Source organism: Vitis riparia, chromosome 13 (genome assembly GCF_004353265.1).
Source record: "Vitis riparia cultivar Riparia Gloire de Montpellier isolate 1030 chromosome 13, EGFV_Vit.rip_1.0, whole genome shotgun sequence".
NCBI classification, from domain to species: domain Eukaryota; kingdom Viridiplantae; phylum Streptophyta; class Magnoliopsida; order Vitales; family Vitaceae; genus Vitis; species Vitis riparia.
The window spans coordinates 26861453-26887916 of NC_048443.1; the positions used below are offsets into that span (position 1 = coordinate 26861453).

Sequence of the window (26464 nt, forward strand, 5' to 3'; positions counted from 1 at the left end):
GACGTTTGAAAGTGATTAAAAAAAAAAGTGCTTAGCTGGAGCGTGCACCCGATGGGTGGCCTTTTGGTAATTTGGCGTTGCATGGAGAAATGTGTAAAGTTAGGGAGAAGTTACGATAGAGTCCTCCAAAGTGCACAGGTGTCGGTCAGATAGTGCGAGGTGTTTGGTGTTGAATGTGACAGAAGGTGAGACTAATTGTTTCGTTTTTCTTTTTTATATTGTGGAGGAAAATAAAAAGGGTGAGAAGCTGTGGTGGTAGGAGACATGATGGTGGAAGAGCTTTTGAGTTGCCAGTCCATTTGCTCTGTTTTCCTCATTTCTTTCTACCATTTGCTTTTCTGTGTGTTTCTGCTTTTCTTTATTCAATTGATGTTGCCAAGGCCTATGTGCAGGTACAAGTACAACAACTCCCAAACGACGTCGTTTTCCTTCTTGTTATTTGTTGTCTAATAATTCATTTTTCCAATGATTAGCTTAGAAACTCACTCCCAATACTTAAGAGTTTGAAAAAGGAAAAAAAAAATGTTCTTATTCATCAACATTTCATAACCAAACAGACCTCTTTCTTGTTTTAGGATTTTTTTTACCACTTATAATAAAAAATTAAAAAAAAAAATTCTTTTATGGATAAAACTCGTAAAAAGTATTACATGATGACCCGTTATATATTTTTTAAATTATTTGAAAAGAAATGAATTTGTTAGCATTTGATAACACGAAACTGGCATCCCCAAGGTTGAAAATTTCTTTCATCTATAATTTGTCGTCTTGATGTAGGGTGCATATAGATATAGACCTTTTCTTTTCTTAATTTTATTGATTTGATTGGTTCTAAATGAGGGCAGGCCGCAGGTGACATTTTTTGTTTATTCTTTTTTCCAATGGGTGAACTTTTGGAAGTCAAGTGTATATTTCTTGTATATTCTAGGATGTTGTTTTGGGAGGGAAAGGAGTTAGAAGTAGTCTCCTACCATATTACTTTCCATGGGATACATTTTCTGCTTTTCCTTTTCAATGTCATTTTCTACTTTATTTTAGTTTAGATTTCACTTCCAAGTGTTGTTCAGCTTACCTGTTTCATCCGCAACCTTAGAATTTGGATCACTAAAGTTAGACCTCTTCTTTCATGGACATTGACATCACATTGAGCTCCATGTTTTTTCATTTATTATCGTATGGGAATATTTAAAAAAAATTAATTAAATTCATTTTTTTAGAAATCATGATAAATATATTTTTATTTTACTAATAGGGCTTTTAAGAGGAAATTACCTTTTTGTAAACCTGGTTTAACAAGTGTTTATCTCAATAATCAGGGCAGGATTCATTGACCATAAAAAATCATTCATTATTGCCCTTTTTTCAAAAATGCTAATCATTTAGGATGAAATGGTTGTTATATTAATTACTACACCACTCTTCTTTTATAAAGTAAGATGTACTTTTATTGTGGAATCATTTTTTTAAATTAATTTTCAATTTTAAGTTGTTTTACTCCAACAAAGAATATATCCTTAATTATCATTAAATGAGTGAAATACACACTAAAAAGATACATCAGTATGTTTGTCGTAACAGAAAATGAATAAAGATCGATTAAAATAAAGAAAGTCAACTAAGTCATCACTCTTTAGATGACCAAGTTAAGCGTGATGTTTTAACAAAAATATACAATCAGATACAAAAAAATAAGCAACATTTTTCTGCTGATGATGTTGTGAATATTTAAATGGGTGTGATTAGATTGGTTAGGTGTGGTTACTATCAGTGGTAAAATAATGTATAAATATTTGTTTCTTTTCAATGTTTTTTTATCACATAATGATTACAAATTCTTTGATTTGAAAGTAAAATTTTATATATGTCATTATTATAAAGTTATCGTCAAATTGTATTTACAGCATATTATATCATAATCAAAAGAGTTTGATGAAAAGAGTGATTAATCAAGTGTTATCCGTCTATTGCTTAATAAATGTTCCAAATCGTTATCCCTTTATAATTTATATATGTGTCTATTTTTTTTATATATCACTCATTATCTTCAACAATACAATGAAGAAGTAAACATCTCTATTTGGATCACTAACTTTTATGGACTTTTATAACATTACTAAATAAAAAATGGCAATGGATGATATACGAAATATCTTGTCCTTCAAGACCATTGAGTTTAGAATTTTAATTTAAAACCTAAATAATGGTAGCGAGTTTGAGGATTAAGATGCAACAATTCACTTATCATCATTTGCTAATTTTGTTTGTTAGACTTGATAAAAATATGATAATTTTAATACTATTTATAACATCAATATTCAATTTATGTATTAAAATCATGCTTGTAAAATTCAACTTAAATAATATTTTAAAAATAACTTTTTTTTTATGGGTAGATTTCCAAATATTTTTTAAAATAGGTGTATTTTGTTCAAAATCCATCGCCAGCCGTTATCCATTTATATTGTGCCACGTCATCGAAAATACATATTTTAAATTTTATTTTATTTTATTTTTTTAAAGGGTCGAGTATCAACCATCAAGGTGAAGGTCCCGCCTTTGGCTCCAAAGGATCACACAAGAGGCGTGTGTGGATAAGCTACGGCAGATAAGGTTTCCACCACCATCGCTCCTCTCTTTCACTCTCCCAACCCACATCGAAAATACAGGGAACCCATCGATGGCCTCTCTGCAAAACTCTCCTGCAATTCATCGAACGCTCTTTCCAAATTCGTTTTCTCAGGTCCATACTCCCAACAATCCTTTGAATCATTTCCGCATTGTTTCGCTATATGATAATGTGAAAGTGAATTTCGTGTCCGCAGCTAGGGTTACAGAAGCACGGTCAGTTTCGATGCTGTAGAAGAGGTGTTTCACTTCTTGTGAGGGCGGAGCAGGTTTCAACTACTAATCGTGAAGGTCTGATTTCCTTCTTTAATGCTCCATTCTGCATTTAAGACTGCGATGTGAATGTTGTGATTCGTTGTGAATGCGAATTTTGAATTGGGAGGTACTTGGTCTGCATTGTAATTGCGTGGAGGTTGGGAATATATTAGTTAACAGCATTACTCGCTGGTTTGGTTGTCGGGAAAATGGAGGAAAAAAATAATAGAAAATTTTTAAAAAATTGGTGTTTGGAACTGGAGAAGTGGAAAATTTCAGGGGGTTTGAATTTTTAAAAATTTTTTTTAAAGAAAAATAAAATTTAAGAGAAAATTATCTTTTTTAATATTATTTTCTGGAGTAAATGGAGAAAATAGAAATGTCACTGAATTATATCTAGTTGGGGTGAGTTTTGAGAAATTGACGTCTGATGGTTGAGTACAGATTATTGTACGTTAAATTTCTGAATGAAGAGGGCAACGCCATTTTAGTAATGATATTGAATTTGGTAGGACTTGACAGCTGGGTGAGATCCAATGTTTTATGCTTGGAAATAAGTTGGGGCAATGGTACCTACTTATGAACTAAAGAAAGTCGTGCATGGGTTTTCAACCATGCTAGAACAATTCAATAATCATGAATATAGAATGTGAATATGAGGAAACTCATTCTCCCATCCAGTGAGTCAATGGTCAGATGTATGAATGCTGATTGGCTGATCATGCGCACTGATGTCCATTTCAGTTAAACAGAACATACTACAGAATCTTGCCTAATATAGAATGTTCATCTCGTAAAATGGATTAGCTCCACAGAGATCAGGATATTAAAACCTTGGAGTGTTCTTTTATTTGGCAGCAGTTGACATGCCATCGGAAAAAAGAATAATTATTAATTGGTTAGGAAGTTTTCACCTTCTCTTACAATAGAGTTGCATGAATGTAAAGTGTCCGCATACTTGAAAGGCTTTCGATATTCATTCCCATGTTTTCATATTGAAACTATCAATAACATAATGTTATGTTTCGTGATCCATATGTACTAATTGTTGTCATATATTGTCTAATGTGACTTTCCCACAGCTCTAAATTATAATTCATACCAAAAGCAGGCACTGGGCACTTATCTGTTTTATTTTAAAATCTTACCTTTGACAGATGGACCTGGGAGACGCCAAGTGCTTGCTGTTGGGGCAATTGGCTCTTGGGTTTCTCTTGTTAACCAGACCTCAATATCATGTAAGCATTGCTGTTTTCCCCCACAAAGAGAATGTCAATATTATTCTTTCAGTTGAAATGGGTATCCTATCTTCTAGTAGAATTGAAAGCACGCCTGCTGATTGTGCAGTGCGTTGGTTCCTTCCATAATGATGGCTGATATCCTAAGAGTACACACTTGGTATGGCTCAGTTGCTGCAGAAACTAAAAAGGGATTTCTCGCCGTCATGGACAAGAAGGATGGATACTCATTTCTTTATCCATTTGGGTGGCAGGTGTGCATTGCTGTATTGTTATCTTCTTTCTTATGTGTCCTACATCTGTGACCTATGTTTTATCCTCTCTCAGTTGATTTGTCACTGGATATCCAGTTACAAAAAATAAAATCGGTTCTTAATTATCATTTTTTTTTCCTGGGGAGTGTGCAGGAAGTAGTCATTGACGGGCAAGACAAGGTATTCAAAGATGTCATTGAGCCATTAGAAAGTGTCAGTGTAAATATGATCCCCACTGTCAAACAGGACATTCGAGAACTTGGGTCTCCACAAGAGGTGTGCCTTTTATACCCATTAGCATTTTTAATATATACCAGTAGTGGGTATTGTTCTCCACTTCCTCCTTTTTTATCCCAAAATATTTGCGTACAATAGTTGATGTGGATGCTGTAACTTATAGTTCAAATGGTCTCAGGTTGCTGAAGCTCTAATAAAAAAGGTTTTGGCCCCTCCTTCCCAAAAGACAAAACTAGTTGAGGCAGTAGAGGTCAGATCTGTTCCCATCTCTTACTGTTGAATCAATGTAATACATATTGTGGTTTTCTGCATTTATCACGGTTGAGCAGGATTTGTCTTGCCATCTCAAATACTTGGGATAACTCAAGACTGTAATATTCCTTGAAATGTGTACATTGGAAATTTCAGCTTCATCACCTTTTCAATATTAATTTATCATATGTTGGTATCGCTTTCCTATTTGTTATTTGTTATTGCGCAATCCCAGAACAGTATTAGCATCCTCTTTGGGGATCAGGCTTAGTTGTGTCTTCAAGTTTTATGTCTCCTTCAATTCAATGCCTTAGGTTTTTTTTTTTTTTTTTTTTAAATTTTGATTGATGAAGGGTACAGTTTTGTTTGTGTACTGTTAGGTGAATACAATTATATGTTCATAACCTTAAACCCTGATAAGGTTGACATTCATATATTCTACATTTCATTCTATTTCCTTAACAAATACTTGAAATGAACCGGTTTCATTCTCATTCCATTTCTTAATAGTTTTGTAAATTATTTAATAGAATTTTTTATTCTGATACTTATTCCTTTTATTCCCTTTCTTAAAAAGCTTAGTAAAACAAAAGTCTATGATCTTTTGTTTTTAATCTTTATTTGACCTTTTTATACCATGAATTATCCATTTTTTCATCTTGTATATGAAATCAATGGCCATTTTCGGAATACGGCACTGTTAATTGACAGGGGATCTTCTGTTTATGGCACAGCATGATGTTGATGGCAAGGCTTACTATACATTTGAGTTCACTGTTCAGGCTCCAAACTTCACTCGCCATGCTCTCAGTGCAATCACTATTGGCAATGGTATGTTTTCATCTGTAAATTTAATCAAAATTCTGGAATCCAGGATTTTCAAATAGAAAGACCACCTAAATCCTCAACTGGTTAATACGTTTTGCTAAGAGCATTTACAAATTCCTTCAGTTACCAGTTGCTTTGGTCTTCGTTTAATTTTGTGAAGGAAATAGGTATTATGTCTGGACATCTTTCTGTTATAAAACTATTCTTTTCATGGGTACTGCGATTTTTTCATGGCAGGTAAATTCTACACTCTGACAACTGGGGCCAACGAGAGGAGGTGGGAGAAGATGAAAGACAAATTGCACACTGTGATTGATTCCTTCCAGATTTTCAATGTTTGATGTAATAGTTTAGTTTCCTATGTCACATGAGAAATTGCAATCACCATTGTGCTTTTTCTTCCCAAGTTGTATGAGGCCCAGTTCTGGTTACCCGTTATTGTTCCACAGATGCTTCAAAGGCAAATGCCTATGTACTCAAACCTATGTAGATAAATCATTTTTGTCTACGGAATCTAAATGTTATTTTTCCGTTCCATTTTTTCACCTACACAGCTCTTCTTTACAAAATTTTTAAGTTCACCATTCCACTCAATACAATGAACATGCAAATTTGTATTAAAACGAGCAAGTAGAGATTATTTATCCTTTCATTAGTCTATTACGTTATCAAAACCAAATCATGTTGGGTATTATTTGGTTGTCATTTAGAAAATATTTCTGTGGATTATAGATGATCAAAGTAAGTCAAATTATTGCTATTCAAACCCCGACAAGAAAAAGGATGGAAGGAAAAATCCCAAATGCGAAATAAAACCTTGGCAGCCCTGAACGTGTACATAGGCTGAATCACGGGCAACATTCCAATGAACAGAGAGATTTCATGAATCGATGACACAGAATATCCATTCATCAAGTATTTCAAGAATGTAAATCCTCAGAATTTGCATTCCATTGCCAAAGTTGAAACAGAAACTGAAGTTCTCCATGCATATCCAAAACTAACAAAATGAAATTGCAGCCAAATCTCGGCAAAACATTCCTAACAAAACTGTCAATAGTACTGATAAATCATAAAACTTTCACTTGAGACAAAAAGACAATATAGATTTAGATGATCCCGATCTTGTTTGCCACATCCAAGGCATCATAGTCCGGTGTCAACCTAACATAAGCCTTCTTGGTTCCATCAGGCCTGCAACACAAAGATAGAGGGTTAGTTCATATCAATTTGACAACCACTATGCCACATCGCTAATCCACTTTGTATGATGCCCATATATCATACCATTCTGCAAAACCAAATGAATGCATCTTTATTTCTTTTAATCATCTAGCCTTGGTGTAAAGAGGAATTTTCCTTTTCCTACCCAAAAACAATGCATGTTGTTAAGTGAGTGAATTAATGGAAATCACCTGATCAAAGTGTTAACTTTCTTGGTCTGAATTTCGTACATCTTCTTCACTGCATCTTTGATCTTTTTCTTGTCAGCACGGATGTCAACAATGAAAACCAGGGTGTTGTTGTCCTCAATCTTCTTCATTGCAGATTCAGTAGTTAGTGGATACTTGAGAACCTGATACTGGTCTAGCTTATTTCTTGAAGGAGCACTAATGCGTGGGTACTTAGGGTTCCTGTCCTTCTTCAATGTCCTTGGCCGATGAAATGTGACTGATGTGCGGATCTTCTTAGCTTTCTTCTTAAAAGTGGCTGTACCTGATTTCAGAGCCTTGGCAGTCTTAGCAGCATGAGTCTTAGGATCTGCCTTTTTTGTAGGATCAACTGCAAAGGAAAACAAGTTTAATCTAGAGTGCAAGGAAGATAAAGGGCACAAATACTGTTTCTGCTATTAGAAAAGATGGGTATCAAAACAATAAAACATCACAGGTTCTGACTCTTTCAAAGCATCAATGAAAAGATTGGCTGTTCAGGAACGGGTCTACTTGGAAAACAATAAATGGGCTATTAGATTATAGGTACTATGAAAGAAGGTGTCTTTTGGTTGCTTTGTAGACATCGTGTATACTCTTTCTTCTCTTTAATTCATTTACATTTACTAATAATAAAAAAAAAAAACCACAAAAAGGGTACCAAGAAAGTAGGAACATGACCAGACAGGCACAGTCTAAATCTTTTCAGTATATCATTTTGCTAACTAAGGTCTAATAATACAAACAAATTAATTCATTCAAGCCATCAATTAAAAGAAATACACAATACTGAGAGTCCAGGGCACTAAATCCCTGATGTTATGGGTTTCTAAAATAAAATCTCCTAATTATTGATTCAAATTTTACAGATTTGGGAATTTAACATCTACCTATGAATTTCATCTAAAACTCAGATCTTCAAAAATTCTTACTCAGACAAAGCATTTGCATTTTAAGGCTCAATTCCAAATTCATGTCCTTCACAACAATTCTAACATTGAAAACACCAATATTCATATATCCATAGAAACAAAATCATTGGAATCCTTCCTAAAGTCAGCATAGACACACAAAATTTAAAATAATAATAAGAATAACTAACTTATGAGTTGGATAAGCCTAGCTAGGAAAGGCCACTATAAAGTTCACCAATAAAGGGAGGTAATACAAACCTAAAATAATCCAATGATTCTACATATTGACTAAATTCCCTAAATACATGCACAAGTCCAAATAAGAAATTATAATAACACTGACCAAAAGAAACAGCTAAAATCAACCCAAATTTTTAGGCAAAACTCAACCTCTTGACATATGGATGCACAAGGTTTATAAGATTACCCAAATGTCAAAAGCATTAATAACACACTCAAAATTGAAATAAATTAAACATGGACATAATGGAGTTAGACCTAGATTTGAAAATACATAAAGGAACAAAGCAAAATAAAAATAAAAATTAAAAATAACACAAATGAAAAACACAAAACTTACATCTCAAGTAAGTACATCACACGACAATTACCGAAAAAAATAAAGAAAAATAAAACAATATACCTTTAGCAGGAGCCATTGCTGGATGCAAAAACTCTGCTTAAAGCACTTCCAAACCTGGAAAAAAGTAGTACAAAAATGAAAAAAATTCAAGTAAGCATTGTTATATTAAACAAAAAAAAAAGCGCATAGACAGCTAAAGAACCGTAAAACTACAAGTCTTCGTACTTGAAACGAAAAGCTTTGGAAACTCAAGTATCTGGATAATATATCAGAAAGAAAACACCACTATAATATCCAGATCTATACAACATTTAGAACATTTAAACCTAGATTAAGATCTATAGAGACGTTTTTGAAATGAAAATTTTAAAAATAATAAGAATTAGGAGCGTTCTTCATCTGTTGGTGAGGAAAGGAAGAAAAAGAAAAGAAAATTTTGAATCCTAGGTTTCTGCTTCTTTGGAAAATGAGAACAAGTGAAAACACGAACTTGAGCTGAACCAAGTTATTGGTTAGGGTTAAGTCGAGTGGAAATTTTGGTTTCTCTGGTTTCAAACAGCAGAAATTACAAGATATAGATTTTCAGTTTCTTCCGTTTTTCTTCACTTTCTCGGCAACCAAACAGGAGAGGAAAAGACGGAAACGTACCTGGGAGAGAGGAAGGGTTGATGCGGCTGCAGAGTAGGGTTCTTGGATGAAGGAGATAAACGCGGTTTATATAGAGGGGCTTAATTACCAAAATAGCCTTATTGGGCTGCGGATTTGCTGAAATGGGCCGAGCTGAGAACATAGAATGGTCCATAGTCCAACGTTGAGGCCCACGGCCTGATCAAACCCAATGAATCGAGGGTAACTTCTAGTGGCCCAAACTCCAACCAATTAGAATTTGACACATCATGACTGTAAACATCCTTTCTTCAGAAAAAATGGGTGCTTATTTTGAGGCATGTTGAAACACAAGTCCATGAACTCGTCTCATCCCTCGTTTATTATTGAGTCTGAATTATTTATTAAAATCAATAATATATAATAATTCATTATTATGAAAATTAAAACCCATTTGTATTAGAATATAGTGTCTAAAACTTGTTTTTAAAAACTGTTTTTAATTAAAGAACAAAAAATAAGGTTTTAGTATTTTATAAAAACAAGGGTGTTGGACAAATACTTTTTTAAAAATAAAAAACGAAAAGAGATAAACACTTGTAATTTAAAAAAAAAAAAATTTCAAATTTGAAGATTTTCGATAATAATATTAAATTGTAAAGAGAGAAAGGGAATGATATTATCTTTTTGTCAAAACCTTGCAGTTCAATCAGAAAATTAGTTGTCATTTATATATACCAAAAAAATAAATAAATAAATAAATAAAATAAAAGAGAAGGGAAAGGGATGTGGAAGAGTGCGAGTCAACATAATAATGTACTCATAATGATGAGTTATGATACATGGTCTTACTGAGAATGGAGATGAGGTCCTCTCATGGCTGCCACAAGGAATTGCAGGCTTGCGGAGAAGTGGATCTAAATATGAGATAGACAACATGGTTTACAAATTTAATCCTGCAGCTATTCATCATCATCCCCAAAAATCATCTGCATTGATTTGATCTGAGAGTTGAGTTTGCCATAACTCTCAATAAAAGCTTCTCAAATCTCTCGGCAGCATGTCCTGGTCTGAGAATGTTGGTGTCACCCCAGTGCTGGCAAGGGTCTCTGCCTCTGTCTCTCCTCCCCACACACCAACCCCCTGGTGAGATCATGCCCTGCCTCCGGTGAAGCACCACAGAGTCGATCAAATCCAGGACCTCATGATCATTTGGGGCGAAGTTTCCAGCAAAAGCAGCTCCACTTCCCAGCATCTTCTTCAAATCAGACACCCTTGGATTTCTTGGCTCTTTTCCAGGAGGGTTGTCCCATGCCATGTACCTTAAGTTGGAGTTCATGACCGTGTTAGAGAACTCCCTGGCATTGCAGGCAAGGGTTTGGAAGTAGCCTCTGTGAGAGGATTTAATGTTTGCGAAGAACAAGAGGAGTGTTCTCGGGAAGTTGTCCCATCCCAGGATGGAGAACTCGACCAGCTTGCGACTCAGAATTACTTGTGGAGAACCTATAACAACATTCAAAAATGATAAATTAGCAGACTGAATCAATGGATTCATAAAATTTTATGCCTAATACATCAACCCAGAAATGCCTTACCAATGAAACATAAACAAAGAAGAAGAAAACAGATGTGTTTTCTTTTCATAGCTGAAAACCATAGCAAAATCAATGATCCATCAAGTATATTGTTGTTTTCTATCCCTAAAGTAGTCTGTACAAGATTTAGTTCTAGCAACCATGCAACTAAAATCTGCATATCCCCCAACTTAGAAGTCTACTTCCCCCATTGTTCACTAGGTTCCGTAATGACCTGCCATCTCTCATGTAGATGTTGTCCACTTATGAGTCCAAGGGTCCTCACAGCTTAAAAGCGCATCCACATGTTAAGAGAAGCCTGCATATATGTAATGTTAGGAACTCTTTTTACAGGTTCCCCCAAGTGAAGTGTTGTCATTTGAGATGTTTTGGTTCCCTAAATCTTCAACCCTATCAGAGCTGAAGCCCCGATAAATATTTCAGAGGAACCCAACACATCCCATAGCTGCATCCAGCCCCTGCAATATGATTCCATCTTCTGTACTTCATTTCACATGTAAATTGTCTCAATAAGAATAAAAATTTGACTTACCTACCTTTTTTTGGGTCAACCATTAGGCATGAGCCTAACTTGCAGTTTAAGACAAAGATTAAATATTAATTTCAATGGCCTTTCTGGAGCACATGACTCTGCACAGTTCCATTCTTCAACTTGATCGATACCCACCATCAATAGATCCATCAGAACCCAGAAAATAAGCTTGTTAACCGAGTCAGAATCTTTAAGAGATAAAAAAAGTACTTCACAGTAATGTAACATAAACCTTTCCACAACTAGGAGAATCAGATCACATGAAAACTTCTAAATTCCATATTTCCACGAAACAAACAGTAAGAAAAATCAAACTTGTAACAGTTTCTTAAATAACAAGAACCTCAAAAACCTTCTCATGCTCCAATAAATTTTCATCCATGGAGAAATTTCAAATCAAATTCAGAGAGTTTGAGACGGCCTTTATCAATACCAATACCACCCATGACCCTACAATTGATAAGTAGGTTTCCACATGTAATAACACAGATTTGACTCCATATTAGATCCAGAACACTGCAAGGTTATGTGTGGAAGATCTTTACCTGTAAAAAACCGGAATTGTCTTGGCAGCACCCGCCTTTTGGTACCCAGAAAAATTCCCCTTTTTGATGCAAGATAAAGGCCAGGATCAACAACAATTTGGATAATTCTTTGATACCTGGAAACAGAATTCAAGCTTACAATCAGAAATTTGCACTTGATCCAATAAGGAACACTGCAAAATAGCTCAAAATATGTGATGCTTACTCATTCCAACCAATATTACTGGTATGCTCGATGAAGTTGAAGTCCCTTGGCACAAAAGATAGAATATGCAGCAAATCTGTGAAGAAGTGGAGAACCCACAAACAAAAAGGGGGAAGAATTGTAATATTTGATTATTTGAAATTATTCAAAGTAAATACTTAAGAAGTTGGAACCCACCATCCTGAGAAATGAGGGGGTAATCAGAAGCCTCAAGATTGACAAACCAATCCCAATCGCTGCAATATCTCAACAAAATGGCGGCACCGCGAAGCAGCGAAGCAATGGGCGTGGAGCCGTCGAGATTCACCGCATCAGCGCTCCCAACAACATTAACATTCTCTGCAGCGGCGAAGACTGCAACAGACCCAACAGAGGCGGAAAGCTCCACCCTCTCTTGCGGGGTTGCGCGGCGGTCGAGGTGGAGGAGGTACTGGTTGTTGGGGTGGTAGAGGGCCCGGAGCAGCCGGAGGAGGCGGGGGGAGTCGCCGTGTGTACCGGAGATGAAGTAGGCGAGCTTGGGGGGAGGTGGGAGGGGGTTGGAAGGGAAGTGGCGGTGGAGGGTTAGGGTGGTGGTGGGGGGCGGTGGCGGAGGGAGGAAGAGGAGGAGGAAGATGAGAACAGAGAGGGAGAGGAGGGAGACGAGGAGAGGGAGAGTGAGGTGGGTCATGGTGGGTTTGGACTTTGGATTGAGATCCCAAGCTTGGTGGTTGTTGGTGGGGTTTTTGAAAGTTTTTCTTTGAGATCAGCAACAGCAGTGGCAGCTGCAATGGCAGAGAGTGAAGTAATGCAGCGACCCAGTGATTACTAGCCCAGTCTGGAGGAGATTTTGATGGATTGGACGTCATAATGAGGAAGATCCTATAAGCTCTTGACGCGTGGCTCTCAAAAAGATAAAATATGATTTCTTTTAGAAAACATTTTAGTTAATTTCACTTCTTTTTTATTTATTTTTAATTTTTTTATTTATGATTATTTTTAAAAATATTTATATAAATGCGAGGATTAAAAATGAATAAAAATTATTTTTAAAATATATTTAAAATATAAAAATTAAATTAAAAATTTTTAGGCTTTCAAAATATTTTTATTTTACAAAAATATCATAAAATATTTTTCAAACAAAACATAAGATTTAATGTAAAATTAATTTTTAAAAGTTATTTAAAATTCATTTGGATATCAAGCCTCAAATATATTTAAAATTTTTGCTTGAAATATGATTGTTGCATTTGGAAGTTGATATGAGTGTAATTTATTAATAATGAATTACTTAAATAGAGTCCACATACACACACAAAATACAAATTTTAGAATACTATTTGATTCCATTTTTATTAATTAAAGGATAAGAAAAATGAATATCAAAATGAATATTGAACCAAGTAAATCAGTTTTCACGATTCTAAAACCAAGCTGAACTTTACGATTGTTAAAAATTGAACCAATTTGGTTGGTTTTGATGGATTCAAATGGATTTTTGTAGAGTATTTTTTATCAAAGAATAATTTAAAAAGTTTTAATATTATACATAATTACATAACATCTTCATAAAAAACAAGCAATGAAAATTGTTTTTCATATTTGATTCTCAAACATGATTTTATTCTTGAAAATAATTAGTAACTTTTTAAGAATTGTTCTCAAGTAACATTTTCCGAGAACCATTTAAAATACATTACCATACAGTCATAACATTTTTATCTTTGAAATAACCTCAAAATGTGTCCAAATTATTCTTATTTGAACACCCCACCACAAATCTCCCCTCTTGTTTCCTTTATTTTGAATAGATCTTTGATAAATTATATAGCACATTAATTATTATTATTATTCTTATTCTAGTTCTATAAAATCAACGCCCTGCAAGGATTCTTTATGAGGACAAAGAGAGTTTACATTATATAAAGACAATTAAACATAAACATTATTAGAGATTTAGAACTTTATGATTTTTACAAATTTAAGAAGAAAGAGAGCTTACATAATTGAAAGGTTTAGCTCTCAAACAACCAAATGTATAGAGGAGGAGAACAAACTAAATCATCCCCTTATCTTTCTTTTGTTTTTGTTTTTTCTATCTAAAGGAAGACATTGGTGAGAGCTTCCTTGGAATGCAGAGCATGATGCAATAGGTACAAAGCCTGAAAAGTGAACAAGAAGATTGATTAAATCAACATTAGAAAAGAAAGTACCTTTCAAAACTTCAAACAAAAATTAAGAGTGTTTTTGAAAATATTTATGAAAAATAATTGTAGAGAACGGTTCTTTAAAACTATTTTATGATAATTTTTAGAATAAAAATGTGTTGGAAAACGTAAAAAGTTCTTTAATCTATTTTTTTCGTCATGTTTTTAAATATATTTTAAAAATAATTTTACATATAATACTGTATTTTTAGTCATTTGTTCATATTTATAAAATAATTTTTTAAAGCAACTATCAAAAAACAAATAAAAATAATTAGCTAAATCATGTTTTCTATTTCCTAATCGAAAACTGTTTTTCTGTTTATTCTATGATGCAAAAAACTATTTTCAAAATCAATTACCAAATAAGGCTTCATAATTTGCAAATAACATCTATTGATTAATTGTGTTACGAGACAATGATAATTCCAACCAAATCTGCAAGAGATTAGGGCAAAATAGAAATCAATTAAAACCCAACAAGCCAGAGAATTGTTTACCTCTTCAAGGCCAATTGAAACCACCTTCTCCTCAAGAACACCAACTTCTTGTATGTTGTACTTCTTTAACAGAGCCATGGTTGATGTTATGGACTTGGGTGTAACTGACAAGTCATCAGCCACCATGTAGGTAACCAAGTTGTCCGGCTTATGACTATGACTCCTTGATGAATAAGGATTAAAGAAAGGAAGAAAAGTATAGGCTGGTGTTTTCAGTTTCAAGAATGAGTCGTCGCTCTGGTCAAGCAGATAAACTTCTTCCAATTTGTTGATACTCTCATGTAGGTCTCTTAGGCTATTTTCTTTTGGGAGGAAACTCACGATGGTGCCAATGGGCAAAGTCAAGAGGTTGAATAGGAAATCTATGAAATCATTTTCAGCTTCAGCGAAGACAACTTTATCGTCCTTTTTGTTGATTAGAAGCTTCAAGTTCATCTTAGGGGTTGCTTTGGTTGCCATGCAAGAATTGGACCATTAAACCAAAATTAGTTTTGAACTATAACCAGAATTTGTTATGTAATCACTTGATTTCAACCATATAGATACTATTCGTTTTGGGCTCAAAAGGTTTTTGTGGCTTCAAAATGCATTTATAAGGTTAAGAGGAACGTGTGTGTGTATATATATACCTTCATGATATCCCACATCAAATAGAAGAAAAAATTTCTTAAACTGCTCCAGACCTAAAGTGTGTATATATATTTAAGCCGTGAGAACCCTTTAGGTCCAAAACGGTTCATATATATAAATGTATTTTTAAGTCGTGAAAACCCTTTAGGTTCAGAGCGGTTTAATTTATCAAGAAAACAATGAAATTAACAAACATATAATTCAACTAAGTTTGGTAAGCTTACATGACGTGGAAGGCATTTCCTCGAGAAAAGTAGCCCGCTAGCTTAAGTACCTAGAATTAAGCTTCAAAACTAAAATAGAGAAAAAACAAAAGATGAAATTAAAATAGATAACTAGTGATATTGAAGTGGAATTTATGGTTCTCTTCTTGTTTTAAATTCATTATATATATAAGCAAAGACAAAGTGGTTTTGATTCTTTCCTTTCTCCTCAATTAATGGTTTTAGTTTTCTTTTTGCAAGTATGGTTTTAAATTTTGATTCTTTCCTTTCTCCTAAAAGGTTTTTGGGTTCTATTCTTTCTTAGCAATGTTCTCAAGGAATATCTCACATAACCAAGCTTTCTTCAACAACTTCAAACCCTATCGTAAAACTAAATAAAACTTTAATATGATTGTTTAATGAGCGAGTCTAGTTAAGATAGGTGCTTTCACTGAGATTTTCAACACTCTTATGTAAGTTATGGAGGCAACCTACCTTGCTCTTCTTTGTAAGGAGATTGACCATAGTTCCAATTCCGACATGCAAAGCCTAGAGGTTGAGGAGGAAATCTATAAATTAGGTATTGTCTTACTTCAGTAAAAAGGACTTCAATTGTTATTGTTTGTGTCTAATAGAAGCTTTAGACTTGCATTTGTATAAAGAATATTTTACAAAATATTTTCTAGTCATATCATTTTAATATTAGTTTTCTTTATAAAATAAAAAAGTTAATTATTAAGAATATGTATATAAATATCATTTGTCATCAAGGGAAAAAGTTATAACATGATGATGAACTTAAGAAGATACAAGGAGTGGACATAAAGTTATTGAGGATGGTTTGAGGTGTAGAGTAAAAACAAGGACATAATAGTTGTTTTTTATTTATTTGATTTATATCCTTTATTATATTTTCTATGGTATGGTAAGATGGTTCTTCTTATTCATGGATGTAGGTCTGGTTCAACCACGTTAAAATTTCATGTATCTTTATTATGTAAATCATTTTGTATATAAATTGATGGAATTGTAACTTTGAAGTTGCCAATATCAACCTTACACTATCAATTTCCTTGAGAGATTTCAATGTGATATAATAAGTGTTAAAGAAGCATGATACACATTATGAACCCAAATCCTACAAGTTAAACTTTTAGGCTTTTAAGAAAATTGTTAGTTTAACATGATATTAGAGGTTCGTTTGACGAAAGGTCATTCACAATTTTACATATTTGTTTTCTTATTTGCATATTTGAAAGTCAAACAACGAATGCAAGAAAATTGATAGTTTAGCGATATGATTCACTTCCAAGCTTTCGGTAAAATTAATTTTTTCATTCATGAAGTGGAGTGATGTAAATGGGCCTAATAATGACAGTGGTAAGAGCTGCATTTCTCTGAAAAAATGCCTTTAGATTCAAACCCTTTCTCCTCCAGTTCACCTCCCACTTCATTTATATTGGGCTTGTTGAGGAGATCAACAATGGACATGGTGGAAAGAGGCTTCACAACCATTACCATATCTGTCACTGCCCCTTTCACATAACCTTTCTCGGCTTTTTCAGTGTCCGAAAAAATGTAATTTGCCTCACTAGCCATAGCGCCATGGCAAAAAGGACAAACAACGGATGGATAATGAGCAAGAATGTGGCACTTCTTGAATTTTGGTTAATTCTTTCATTTATCCTCAAAAACCTTTTGTTTTTTTGTTTTTTGTTTTTCCTATTCTTTATTAACCATGTTATAAGCAATATTCCGAGGGAATATCTTACATAACCAAACTCATATATATACTTGATTTTGTTGTCATTATTGTACTAGCAATGTTATGAAGGGATATCTTAAGAATTATTTTTTCTAAAATTATTTTCAAAAATATTTCTTAAACAAAAGATATGATTTTAAGTAGAATTAATTTTCAACAGTTATTTAAAAATTATTTTTGAAAATAGTTCTTAAAAAAAACATACGATTTTAAGTAGATTTAATTTGCAAAAGTTATTTAAAATTCTTTTGGATATAAAGTCTCAAATATATTTAAAATTTTTGCTTGGAATATGATTTTTGCATTTGAAAATTGATTGGAGTGTAATTATTAATGAATTACTTAAATAGAGCCTACACGCATACAAAAAATACAAATTTTAGAACATCGATTTGATTTCGTTTTTGTCAATTAGGAAATAAGAAAAATGAATATAAAAATGAACATTGAATCAATTAAATCAGGTTCCATGATTTCAACACCTAAATGAACTTCACAATTATTAAAAATTGAACCAATTTGTTGGTTTTGATGGATTCAAACAATTTTTTATAGAGTGTTTTTATCGAAGAATTCTTTACAAGGTTTTATATTATACTTAATTCCATAATAACCTCACAAAAAAACAAGCAATGAAAATTGTTTTTGATATTTGATGATTTTCAAACATGATTTTATTCTTAAAAATAATTGGTAACTTTTTTATAATTATTCTCAAATACTATTTTCTGATAACCATTTAAAAAACATTACCACAGTCATACTGCTTTTATATTTGAAATAACCTCGTAATGTACCCAAATTATTCTTATTTGAATGCCTTACCACACAACTCACCTCCCCTTTCTCTTTATTTTGGAATGATCTTTGACAAATTGTATAGCACATTAACTTTTATTATTATTCTTATTCTAGTTCTATAAAATTGGGGCTATCCAAGGATTCTTTATAAGGACAAAGAGAGATTACATTATATAAAGATAATTAAGCATAAACATTATTTAGGGATTTAGAGCTTTATGATTTTTACAAATGCAAGAACAAAGAGAGTTTGCATACTCGAATGGTTTAGCCCTCAAACAACCAAATTTATAGATTGTAAGGGAAGAGAACAAACTAAATCATCTAAAGGAAGACCTTAGTGAGAGCTTCCTTGGAATGCAAAGCACAATGCAACAAGAGCAAAGCCTGAAAAGTGAACAAAAAGATTGATTAAATCAACATTAGAAAAGAAAGTACCTTTCAAAACTTCAAACAAAAATTAAGACTATTTTTGAAAACATTTATGGAAAACAATTATTAAGAATGGTTCTTTAAATCTATTTTATGATAATTTGTAGAATAAAAATGTGTTGGGGAACCTAAAATGTTCTTTAATCTATTTTTTTCATGTTTTTAAATATGTTTTAAAAATAATTTTATCTGTAATACTATATTTTTAATTATTTTTTCATATTTGTAAAATTATTTTTTAAAGCAACTCTGAAAAAACAGGAAAAAAAAAAACAATGAACTAAAAAATGTTATTTAAAAACATTATGTTTTCTATTTCATAATTGAAAACATGTTTTTTTTTTGTTTATTATGTAATACAGAAAACTATTTTCAAAATCAATTACCAGCAAGGCTTAATAATTTGCAAGTAACATCTACTGATTAGTTGTGTCTTGAGAAAATGATAACTCCAATCAAATATGCAAGAATCTAGGGCAGAAAAGAAATCAATTAAAGCCCAATAAGCCAGAGAATTGTTTACCTCTTCAAGGCCAATGGCAACCACCTTTTCCTCAAGAACACCAACTTCGCTTATGTTGTACTTTTTAAACAGAGCCATGGTTGATGTCATAGACATGGGTGTAACCGACAAGTCATTAGCCACCATGTACGTAACCAAGTCGTCCTTCACATGTCTATCACTCCATGATAAAGGAAGATCAAAGAAAGGAAGAATAGCATCGACTGGTGTATTCAGTTTTAGGGGCGAGTCATTGCTCTGGTTAGGCAGCAAGTAAGCTTCTTCCAGTTTGTTGATACTTTCATGCAGGTTTCTTAGGCAATTTTCTTTTGGGAGGAAACTCACGATGGTGCCAATGGGCAAAGTCAGGAGGTTGAATAGGAAATCTATGAAAGAATATTCAGCTTCAGCAAAGACAACTTTATTGTCCTTTTTGTTGATTAGAAGCTTCAAGCTCATCTTAGGGGCTGCTTTAGCTGCCATGCATGAATTGGACCATAAAACCAAAATTAGTTTTGGACCATAACCAAAATTTGTTATGTAACCACTTGCTTTCAACCATATAGATACTGTCGGTTTTTGGCTCAAAAGGTTTTTGTGGCCTCAAAATGCATTTATAAGGTGAAGAGGTACGTGTGTGTATATATATACCTTCATGATATCCCATACCAAATAGGAGAAAAAAATTCTTAAAAATTGCTCCAGACCTAAACATATTTTTAAGCTGTGAGAACCATTAAGGTTTGGAGCAGCTTAATTAATCAAGAAAACAAGGAAATTAACAAACATATAATTCAACTAAGTTTGGTAAGCTTACATGATATGGGAGCCATTTCCTCCATTTCCTCGAGAAAAGTAGCCTACTAGCTTTTAAGTACCTAGAATTGAGCTTCAAAACTAAAATAGAGAGAGAGAGAAAAAAAAGATGAAATTAAAATAACTAACTAGTGATTGAAGTGGAATTAATGGCTCTCTTCTTGTTTTAATTTCATTATGTATATAAAAAAAGACAAAGTGGTTTTGGTTCTTTCCTTTCTCCCCAATTAATGGTTTTGGTTCTATTTTTGCAAGTATGGTTTTGAAATTTGATTCTTTCCCTTCTCCTAAAAAGTTTTTGGGTTCTATTCTTTCTTAGCAATGGTATAGGCAATGTTCTCAAGGAATATCTCACATAACCAAGCTTCCTTCAACAACTTCAAAACCTATCATAAAACAAAACAAAACTCAACATGATTGTTTAAAGAGCGAGTCCAATTAAGGTAGGTGCTTTCACTGAGATTTTCAACACTCTCATACAAGTTATCGAGGCAACCTACCTTGCTCTTCTTTGTAAGAGGACTGATCACAGTTCTAAAGGGCAAAGCCTTAAGGTTGAAGAGGAAATCTATAAATTAAGTCTTGTCTTGTTTTAGTAAAATTGTTGTTGTTCGTGTCTAATAGAAGCGTCAAACTCATATTTGTATAAAGAATGTTATACAAAATATTTTCTATAGTCGTATATCATTTTAATATTAGTTTTCTTTATAAATTAAAAATGTTAATTATTAAGAATATGTATATAAATATTGTAAGTCTCATTAAGGGAAAAAGTTATAACATGATAGATGAACTTATGAAGATACAAGGAGTAGACATAAGGTTTCAGGATGGTTTAGGGTGTAGAGTAAAAACAAGGACATAATAGTTGTCTTTTTATTTGGTTTATATTCTTTATTATATTTTCTATGGTATGGTAAAGTGGTTCTTCTTATTCATGGATGTAGGTTTGGTCAAACCACGTTAAAATCTCATATATCTTTATTATGTACATCATTTTGTATATAAATTGATGGAACTGTAACTTTGAAGTTGCCAATATCAACCTTACACTATCAATTTCCTTGAGAGATTTCAATGTGATATTATACGTATTAAAGAAGGATGATATACATTATGAACCCAAATCCTACAAGTCAAGCTTTTAGGAAAATTGTTAGTTTAACATGATATCAAAGGTTCATTTGATGAGAGGTCATTCACAATTTTACATATTTGTTTCCCTGTTAGCATATTTGAAAGTCAAAAACCGACTGTAAGAAAATTGGTGGTTTAACCATATGATTCACTTCTCAGCTTCTTCAGCTATGCTTTCGGTAAAATTAATTTTTTCATTCATGAACGGAGTGGAGTGATGTAAATGGGCGTAATAATGACAGTGGTAAGAGCTGCATTTCTCTAAAAAAATGCCTTTTGATTCAAACCCTGTGGCTAATAACGCAAAGTTCTACCTTGTGAGGGTAGACATATAAGCTAAGAAGCCCTTTGTAACTTTTAAAAAGGAAGCCATTGGCAGGAGCTTGCTTGGTCTGCATAGATGCCGTCGCAGTTTCAAACCCTCCATAAATTAAGATGCAGACAGCAGATTAATCTTCTGCTTACAAAACGAGAAACTTTGCAAAACAAAAGCCTTGAGTATTTCTGACAGTAGCACTTGAAATCCAACATAATTCTTTATGCCTGGCCTGTATTCCCAAGGAAGACATTCGTCAAGGCAGTTTTGGACTGGAGCGATGCGTTTATCAGCAGCTTCAAACCCTATCATGAGTGCAAACAGAACATGAGAAGTGATAGCAACAGCATTGATTTAAGAAGATATAACATAAAGAAATCTGACCCACTACTATATATAAATAGTTCAGTTTAATTTGATTATAAACAATGAGATGGAAGGATTATCAATACGGAAAAAACAATGTCTGTGAATGAGGCAGATAAGCACTATACAACTCTATATAACATTATGATCAAGATAGGCTATTCAATCTAAAAGAGCTACAGATGGTTAGATCACATACTTCACGCATGGTGGAATCAACCACTTTCTCCTCCAGTTCACCTCCCACTTCATTTATATAAGACTTGTTGAGGAGATCAACAATGGACATAGTGGAAAGAGGCTTCACAACCAAAGCATCCGTTACCATATATGTCACCGCCCCTTTCACATAACCTTCCTGGGCTTTTTCAGTGTCTGAAAAAATGTAATTTGCCTCACTAGCCATTTCGCCATGGCAAAAAGGACAAACAACGGATGGATAATGAGCAACAATGTGGCACTTCTTGAATTTTGATTAATTCTTTCATTTCTCCTCAAAAGCCTTTTGTTTTTGTTTTTTTTTGGTACTATTCTTTATTAACCGTGTCATAAGCAATGTTCGGAAGAAATATCTTACATAACCAAACTCATATATATACTTAATTTTGTTGTCATTATTGTAGTAGCAATGTTCTAAAGGAATATCTTAAAAATTATTATTTTTAATTTATTTTCAAAAATATTTCTTAAAGAAAACATACAATTTTAAATATAATTAATTTTCAAAAGTTATTTAAAATTCTTTTGGAAATAAAGTCTCAAATATATTTAAAATTTTTGTTTGAAATATGATTTTTGTGTTTGAAAATTGATTTGAGTGTAATTATTAATGAATTACTTAAATAGAGTCCACACACATACAAGAAATACAAATTTTAGAACATCGTTTTGATTCCATTTTTGTCAATTAGGGGATAAGAAAAATGGATATAAAAATAAACATTGAATCAATTAAATCAATTTCCATGATTCCAAAACCTAACTAAACTTCATGAATATTAAAAATTGAACCAATTTGGTTGGTTTTGATGGATTCGAACAATTTTTTATAGAGCATTTTTACTAAAGAATTCTTTAAGAGGTTTTATATTATACTTAACTCCATAATATCTTCATAAAGAACAAGTAATGAAAATTGTTTTTCATATTTGATTCTCAAACATGATTTTATTCTTGGAAATAATTGGTAACTTTTTAAGAATTGTTTTGAAATACTATTTTTTGATAACCATTTGAAAAACATTACCACATAGTTATAATACTTTTATCTTTGAAATAGCCTCGTAATGTACCCAAATTATTCTTATTTGAATGCCCTATCACACAAATCTCACCTCCTCTTTCTCTTTATTTTGGAATGATCTTTGACAAATTGTATAGCACATTAATTTTTATTAATATTATTCTTATTCCAGTTCTATAAAATTGGAGCTCTACAAATATTCTTTATAAGGACAAAAAGAGTTTACATTATATAAAGGCAATTAAGCATAAACATTATTTAGAGATTCAGGACTTTATTATTGTTACAAATTCAAGAACAAAGAGAGTTTACATACTCCAATGGTTTAGCCCTCAAACAACCAAATTTATAGATTATAAGGAAAGAGAACAAACTAAATCATCCCCTTCTCCTTCTTTTGTTTTTGTTTCTTCTTTCCCAAGGAAGACCTTAGTGAGAGCTTCCTTGGAATGCAAAGCAAAATGCAATAGGTCCAAAGCCTGAAAAGTGAACAAATAGATTGATTAAGTCAACATTAGAAAAGAAAGTACCTTTCAAAACTTCAAACAAAAAATTAAGACTGTTTTTTAAAACAATTATGGAAAACACTTCTTGAGAACGGTTCTTTAAAACTATTTTATAATAATTTATAGAATAAAAATGTGTTGGAGAACCTAAAAAGTTCTTCAATCTATTTTTTTAATGTTAATTTTTTTTTTTTTTACATTTAGTACCATATTTTTAATCATTTTTTTCATATTTGTAAAATTATTTTTTAAAACAACTCTTAAAAAAACAAATAAAACAATTAACTAAAAGATGTTATTTAAAAACATCATGTTTTCTATTTCATAATTGAAAACGTGTTTTTCTGAAAGACAAAAAACTATTTTCAAAATCAATTATCAAATAAGGCTTAATAATTTGCAAGTAACATCTATTGATTAATTGTGTCATGTGAAAAGGATAACTCCAACCAAATCTGCAAGAATATAGGGCAGAAAAGAAATCAATTAAAACCCAACAAGGTAGAGAATTGTTTACCCCTACGAACTCAATTGAAACCGCCTTTTCCTCAAGAACATCAACTTCTTGTATGTTGTACTTCTTAAACAGAGCCATGGTTGATGTCATGGACATGGGTGTTACCGACAAGTCATCAGCCACCATGTAGGTAACTAAGCCGTCCTTCACATGTCTATCACTCGATGACAAAGGAAGATCAAAGAAATGAAGAATAGCGTCGACTGGTGTATTCAGTTTTAAGAGCGAGTCCACACTTTGGTTAGGCAGCAAGTAAGCTTTTTCCAGTTTGTTGATACTTTCATGCAGGTTTCTTAGGCAACTTTCTTTTGGGAGGAAACTCACGATGGTGCCAATGGGCAAAGTTAGGAGGTTGAATAGGAAATCTATGAAATCATATTCAGCTTCAGCAAAGACAACTTTATCATCCTTTTTGTTGATTAGAAGCTTCAAGCTCATCTTAGGGGTTGCTTTAGTTGCCATGCATAAATTGGACCATAAAACAAAAATTAGTTTTGGATCATAACCAAAATTTGTTATGTAACCACTTGCTTTCCACCATATAGATACTGTCGGTTTTGGGCTCAAAAGGTTTTTGTGGCTTCAAAATGTATTTATAAGGTTAAGAGGAATGTGTGTGTGTGTGTGTGTGTGTATATACCTTCATGATATCCCATATCAAATTAACAAGAGAAAAAATTTCTTGAACTCCTCCAGACCTAAAGGGTTCTCACGGTCTAATTATCAGCTTAATTAATCAAGAAAATAAGGAAATTAACAAACATATAATTCAACTAAGTTTTGTAAGCTTACATGACATGGAAGCCATTTCCTCGAGAAAAGTAGCGTGCTAACTTTTAAGTACTTCGAATTGAGCTTCAAAACAAAAATAGAAAGAGAGAAAAAAAAAGATGAAATTAAAATAGCTAACTAGTGATCTTGATATGGAATTAATGACTCTCTTCTTGTTTTAAATTAATTATATATATGAGCAAAGATAAAGTGGTTTTGGTTCTTTCCTTTCTCCTTAATTAATGGTTTTGGTTCTCTTTTTGCAAGTATGGTTTTGAATTTTGATTCTTTCCCTTCTCCTAAAAAGATTTTGGGTTCTATTCTTTCTTAGCAATAGTATAGCCAATGTTCTCAAGGAATATCTCACATAACCAAGCTTCCTTCAGCAACTTCAAGCCTTATCATAGAACCAAACAAAACCCAACATGATTGTTTAAAGAGTGAGTCCAATTAAGGTAGGTGCTTTCACTAAGATTTTCAACACTCTCATACAATTATGAACACAAATCCTACAAGTCAAGTTTTTAGGAAACTTGTTAGTTTAACATGCTATCAGAGGTTCGTTTAATGAGAGGTCATTCACAATTTTACACATTTGTTTCCCTATTAACATATTTGAAAGTCAAAAAACTGACTGCAAGAAAATTGGTGGTTTAACAATATGATTCACTTCTCAGCTTCTTCAGCTATGCTTTCGGTAAAATTAATTTTTTCATTCATGAACGGAGTGGAGTGATGTAAATGGGCGTAATAATGATAGTGGTAAGAGCTGCATTTCTCTAAAAAAATGCCTTTTGATTCAAACCCTGTGGCTAACAACGCAAAGTTCTACTTGTGAGGGTAGATATATAAGCTAAGAAGCCCTTTGTAACTTTTACAAAGGAAGCCATTGGCAGGAGCTTGCTTGGTCTGCATAGATGCCGTTGCAGTTTCAAACCCTCCATAAATTAAGATGCAGAAAGCAGATTTAATTTTCCGCTTACAAAACCAGAAACTTTGCAAAACAAAACCCTTGAGTATTTCTAAAAGTAGCGCTTGAAATCCAACATAATTCTTTATGCCTGGCCTGTATTCCCTAGGAAGACATTCGTCAAGGCAGTTTTGGACAGGAGCGATGCGTTTATCAGCAGCTTCAAACCCTATCATGAGTGCAAACAGAACAGGAGAAGTGAAAGCAACAGCATTCATTTAAGAAGAAATAACATAAAGAAATCTGACCCACTACTATATATAAATAGTTCAGTTTAATTTGATTATAAACAATGAGATGGAAGGATTATCAATACGGAAAAAACAATGTCTGTGAATGAGGCAGATAAGCACTATACAACTCTATATAACATTATGATCAAGATAGGCTATTCAATCTAAAAGAGCTACAGATGGTTAGATCACATACTTCACGCATGGTGGAATCAACCACTTTCTCTTCCAGTTCACCTCCCACTTCATTTATATTGGACTTGTTGAGGTGATCAACAATGGACGTAGTGGAAAGAGGCTTCACAACAAAGTATCCGTTACCATATATGTGGCACTGCTTGAATTTTGATTAATTATTTCATTTCTCCTCAAAAACCTTTTGTTTATTGTTTTTATTATTCTTTATTAACCGTGTTATAAGCAATGTTCTGAAGGAATATCTTAAGAATTATTTTTTCTAAAATTATTTTC

At 32.8% G+C, this 26464-nt stretch overlaps 6 protein-coding genes across 7 annotated transcripts; 1 reads left to right on the plus strand and 5 right to left on the minus strand.

Annotated features, from left to right (window-relative positions):
* The first annotated feature begins 2571 nt into the window (after positions 1-2571).
* On the plus strand, positions 2572-6238 carry LOC117928692 (psbP-like protein 1, chloroplastic). The gene is made up of 8 exons (XM_034848671.1): positions 2572-2740; positions 2823-2916; positions 4038-4118; positions 4290-4372; positions 4526-4648; positions 4788-4859; positions 5596-5692; positions 5927-6238. Exons 1-8 carry the CDS (start codon positions 2678-2680, stop codon positions 6028-6030), a joined length of 717 nt encoding a protein of 238 aa, XP_034704562.1. The 5' UTR covers positions 2572-2677; the 3' UTR covers positions 6031-6238.
* A 342-nt stretch (positions 6239-6580) lies between these two features.
* On the minus strand, positions 6581-9314 carry LOC117928693 (60S ribosomal protein L23a-like). The gene is made up of 4 exons (XM_034848672.1): positions 9265-9314; positions 8677-8730; positions 7105-7471; positions 6581-6883 (listed from the first exon to the last, which is right to left on the minus strand). Exons 2-4 carry the CDS (start codon positions 8690-8692, stop codon positions 6799-6801), a joined length of 468 nt encoding a protein of 155 aa, XP_034704563.1. The 5' UTR covers positions 8693-8730; positions 9265-9314; the 3' UTR covers positions 6581-6798.
* Positions 9315-10009: 695 nt separating this feature from the next.
* On the minus strand, positions 10010-12891 carry LOC117927480 (beta-glucuronosyltransferase GlcAT14B-like). Its single transcript, XM_034846995.1, has 4 exons — positions 12277-12891; positions 12100-12175; positions 11895-12010; positions 10010-10725 (listed from the first exon to the last, which is right to left on the minus strand). Exons 1-4 carry the CDS (start codon positions 12764-12766, stop codon positions 10208-10210), a joined length of 1200 nt encoding a protein of 399 aa, XP_034702886.1. The 5' UTR covers positions 12767-12891; the 3' UTR covers positions 10010-10207.
* Positions 12892-14001: 1110 nt separating this feature from the next.
* LOC117929017 lies at positions 14002-15748 on the minus strand. The gene is made up of 3 exons (XM_034849205.1): positions 15640-15748; positions 14786-15231; positions 14002-14240 (listed from the first exon to the last, which is right to left on the minus strand). Exons 1-3 carry the CDS (start codon positions 15653-15655, stop codon positions 14178-14180), a joined length of 525 nt encoding a protein of 174 aa, XP_034705096.1. The 5' UTR covers positions 15656-15748; the 3' UTR covers positions 14002-14177.
* Positions 15749-18344: 2596 nt separating this feature from the next.
* On the minus strand, positions 18345-20050 carry LOC117929016. The gene is made up of 3 exons (XM_034849204.1): positions 19936-20050; positions 19140-19594; positions 18345-18571 (listed from the first exon to the last, which is right to left on the minus strand). The coding sequence occupies exons 1-3, from the start codon at positions 19958-19960 to the stop codon at positions 18509-18511; spliced, it is 543 nt and encodes a 180-aa protein (XP_034705095.1). The 5' UTR covers positions 19961-20050; the 3' UTR covers positions 18345-18508.
* A 3160-nt stretch (positions 20051-23210) lies between these two features.
* LOC117929014 lies at positions 23211-24908 on the minus strand. 2 transcript variants are annotated; one of them, XM_034849201.1, is made up of 4 exons: positions 24812-24908; positions 24660-24717; positions 24020-24468; positions 23211-23475 (listed from the first exon to the last, which is right to left on the minus strand). In XM_034849201.1, the coding sequence occupies exons 2-4, from the start codon at positions 24673-24675 to the stop codon at positions 23350-23352; spliced, it is 591 nt and encodes a 196-aa protein (XP_034705092.1). In that variant the 5' UTR covers positions 24676-24717; positions 24812-24908; the 3' UTR covers positions 23211-23349. The 2 variants fall into 2 exon arrangements, with proteins under 2 accessions (XP_034705092.1, XP_034705091.1); XM_034849200.1 differs by lacking the exon at positions 24660-24717.
* Between the last annotated feature and the right edge of the window lie 1556 nt (positions 24909-26464).